The sequence below is a fragment of the Octodon degus genome, unplaced genomic scaffold (assembly GCF_000260255.1).
Source record: "Octodon degus isolate 3935 unplaced genomic scaffold, OctDeg1.0 scaffold00126, whole genome shotgun sequence".
In the NCBI taxonomy this organism is placed as follows: domain Eukaryota; kingdom Metazoa; phylum Chordata; class Mammalia; order Rodentia; family Octodontidae; genus Octodon; species Octodon degus.
The window spans coordinates 5,814,910-5,818,596 of NW_004524702.1; the positions used below are offsets into that span (position 1 = coordinate 5,814,910).

A 3,687-nucleotide genomic window follows, 5' to 3' on the forward strand; every position below is an offset into this window, starting at 1 on the left:
CTTGCCGAGTGTTTTGTTATGAGGGCTGGGGATGTAGCTCAGTGGCACAGTGCCTGCTGGGCAAGTGCAGGATCCTGAGTTCAATTCCCTATAAAAAAGAATTCATATACACTGAACAAGTTACAAACATAAAAAGGGATCCTTAGAGGTGCTGTGCAATGTGGAGATGCATACCTGTAATCCCAGCATCCAAAACCTTCAAGCACAACCTGAGCAACTTGGTGAGAACCCCCCATCTCCAAAGTAAAGATGGGGGCTGGCAATGTAGCTCAGTGTGAAGACTGAGATTGATCTCAGTACCATACACCCATAACTGGGAGGTCTCAGAGCCTTAAAGGGAAAGGATTCCCATTAGTCCACCAAGAACCAGGCCAATGGTGTGGGTTTGAGCTCGTTTATTCTCAGAGCCTGTGATAGTTGGTTGCTGTGCCAGCTGAGGGGACAGCTGGCCCTGGTTAGGCATGCCATCAACAGCACCCCTGCCAGCAAGGTCAGGGCCCATCAGGCCTCAACCTTCTTCCCCCCTACCCCCCATTTCCCAACAAGATTCTTTTACAGCCAAATGCAGTGGAAACCCCTAACAGCCACCAGCCATCTCCAGCATCACCCTCAGAACAGGTAACTGGGCTCCCAGGGCACAGCAGTGGGGAAAGGCCAGGGTGTGGTGGTGCTGTGAAAAGCTGCCTCAGACACATGAAGGTGGGCGGCACCAGACGGCTCACTTCCATGGGGAGAGATAAGGGGGGGCTGGTGACAATCCACTCCTTTTCCCTCCAATTAAAACATGATAAATTGAGTGTCACCTTTGAGACCCAGTCTGGGATGGCCCTCCTACCCGCAGGTGCCCCCCAACACTGATCGACACTCCTCCCCCCTGAAAGCACTATATTTTAAGAATCAAAACCCACGAGAGCATCAGGACAGAGGGACACAGAGACACTGCCCAGGCTGCGCAACAGCCCAGAGGTCAGCTCATGTCCCATTTACAGGAGGCCGCAGCTCAGCCCTCTGCTTGGAACAGCAGCAGCCCAGGGCCGGTGCCCCCTGGGGCTCAGGACAGGCCCGCCTTGTCACCTTTAAGGAAAGCAGGTATCCAGATAATGAACCCTTCCCTGCAATGGCAGTATCGTGACTTAACGAAGCAGTAAAGTAGAAGTCCCCAGGAATTAAAAAAAAAAAAAAAAAAAATGATTAAATTGAATAAATTAAGCCCATGGGCAGCCGTGAAATCCGTGCTCCTCAGAGTCCCTGGCACTGGCGGTGGCACTTGTGCCCAGGTTTCCCACTGCCCAGGGCAGGCAGAGTCCGGCAAGGCCCCAGTAGCCGCTTCGCCCATCGCTGGATGTGCAGTCTGGGGAGGACACTGTGGCCTTGAGGGGGACATGGACGGAGGGTTGCGGCCAGCAGCCCGCTGGGGGTTAAGAGGAGGCCAGGCTGCCTCTCTCATGTCACACAGCACTGAGGGCTCAGGATGGGACATGCCACCTGGCCTCAGAGCTTCTTCAGGCGACTGTACATCTCCCGCTTGCTCTTCTCCCCCGCCCAGGTGCGACTCTTTGTGCGGAACTTCTTCAGGTCCTCCTTGAAGTCCTCGTGGTGCATGGGCCGGTAGCTGGGGGGCTCACAGTGGGCCTGGGGGGAGATGGTGGTCAGGGGCGCCACCTTAGGATGGCCAGGGTGGGGTGGGGCATGGTGGCACGCTCACCTGGCACTTGAGGAAGAACTCCTTGTAGCCGCCCTTCAGCACGTACAGCTCGGGGTAGTGGAGCTTGGGATACTCATTGCCGAGCCGGTCACGTTCCCTCACATAGCGGCACCTGGTGGGGATGCAGGTAGCAGTTATGTCTACATAGATCCAGGCAGGCACAGTGCCCCACACCCACTAGGCACCTCCACACATGGCCAGCTCTGAGCTGCGGCCTCTGACAGTACAGGCAACGTTCCTGCTCTCAACTCCCCTCAGAGGGGCCCTGCACCTCCAGGCCGCCAGTCCTCTCCTCATAGTACGACACCACTTCCTGTGTCTACAGTGTAGTCTCCTCCCACTGTCCAGCCCTGGTGTAAACCCAAGTCCTTAGGGTCCTTCCATTTGTCACTCACTGTCCCCTCACTAACTCTAGCTCCTCTGGTTGGCAGCAAACTGCAAGGACCAAAGTTTAATACATAGGGCCAATAGGGAGCCACCAAGGAACAGAGGCCTGGACCCTTGGGGTACGAGAGCACCCACAGGGCCAAGTGGGAGGAGCCGCAAATGGCCAGGCCATCAAGGCCAGAAACAAGACTCAAGGGGTTGTTTACCAAGTGAGCCTGCTGTCAAGTGACCAAGGGGCAGGGCAGATGGCTCAGTGGAATAAGCACTTGCCTGGCAAGCGCAGGAGCCTGAGTTCAAGGCCTGGTTCTGACAAAAAAAAAAAAAAAAAAAGTGACCAAGACTTGGGAAAAATGCCCATTCCCCCCACCTTGCTTTTATTTGAGACAGGGTCTCACAAAGAAAGCCCCTGAGCTGCCCAGGGTGTGCTGTCCTGTGACCCCTGCCTCCGCCTCCCAGAGCGCTGCGCTGACGGGCACATGGCTTCCACGCCCAGCTGGCCAGAGGCTGCTGCAATACTCACATGCGAGGGCCTCTCTCAGAAGAAAACTCGCAGTGGAACACGACGATGACGCGCCTGCCGTCGGTGGGCACAATGGGCTTCTTCAGGAGGAAGTCCGCAACCTCCTCCTCCATGTGCAGGTTCACTGCGCCCTGAGGAGGAGGCAGAGCCCTGAGCGCCCACCCAGCCGCTCTGGTGGTGGGTACAGACAGAGCCTTCGACTGCGGGGCTGCACAGGAGCCCGGGAGCTGCACCAGGGCCCCGTGTGAAACACCCCCGGCTCTGGGTGGGCACCCTGCCGGAGAATCCTGGCCTCTTCACAACGCTCACAGCCCTCGTCAGACACTCACACCAGCGCCTCTCCCAGAACATGGGCCAAGGGCCATGCAGAGGTCGACTGCACTGGCCATACTGGGCCCTGACGATAGCCAGCCCCAGGGGGAGCCTAGGCCTTTTACCCAAACCACCCAGACCCAAGCAGACAGCCTTGCTGCAGAGGGTGAGGATGGAACAGGAAGTGCTGCAGACAAGGGACTCCTACTCTGGTCTGGGAGCCCAGGGCTGTCACCCTGGCCATCTGGTGTTCCATTTTTTTTGAGACAGGGTCTCACTATGTAGTACAGGGTGGCCTTGAACTTGCAGAGATCTTCTTGCCTTAGCCTCTGAGAGCTGTCTAGCCCTGATTCTCACCAGCAGCAAGCCAGCTGGGTATCCAGGACTACACTTGCTCCCACGGAACCAGTGGGAGAGCACGCCTAGCGACCCTACCTTGATGTGGCCTCCCTCGTACTCATATGGGTACCGGCAGTCGATGATAACAAACTCTTTGATGAGGCTGGCAAACTTGCCATTCAGAACGGACGCCATCTGTGGGGGACACAGGGAAAGCAACTCTGACTACCAGGCGGGTCACACCTGCGTGCTCGTGCATGGTGGGTTCCTAAGGGTCACTTACAATTTCTGGAGAAATGTACTTTAAGTCCTGGTGCTTCCCAGCCACTGTATGGAAGAGGTAACCCTAAAACACAAAATGAGGGCTGGTGAGATGGCTCAGTGGTCTAAAGCACCTACTTAGAACAAGCTAAGCTAAGCAAAG

General features: G+C 56.4%; 1 protein-coding gene across 4 annotated transcripts in view; it reads right to left on the bottom strand.

Annotated features, from left to right (window-relative positions):
* Nucleotides 1–498: 498 nt before the first annotated feature.
* Nucleotides 499–3,687, bottom strand: part of Cdc25a (cell division cycle 25A) — a 20,676-nt gene continuing 17,487 nt past the window's right edge. For all 4 annotated transcript variants that reach the window (XM_023700791.1, XM_023700790.1, XM_004640698.2 and 1 more), the window contains 5 exons: nucleotides 3,547–3,609; nucleotides 3,360–3,458; nucleotides 2,613–2,743; nucleotides 1,706–1,817; nucleotides 499–1,632 (listed from right to left, as the gene is read on the bottom strand). In XM_023700791.1, the coding sequence (XP_023556559.1) occupies nucleotides 1,492–1,632; nucleotides 1,706–1,817; nucleotides 2,613–2,743; nucleotides 3,360–3,458; nucleotides 3,547–3,609 (546 nt within the window). In that variant the 3' untranslated portion in view covers nucleotides 499–1,491. The remainder of the gene's footprint in view (nucleotides 1,633–1,705; nucleotides 1,818–2,612; nucleotides 2,744–3,359; nucleotides 3,459–3,546; nucleotides 3,610–3,687) is intronic.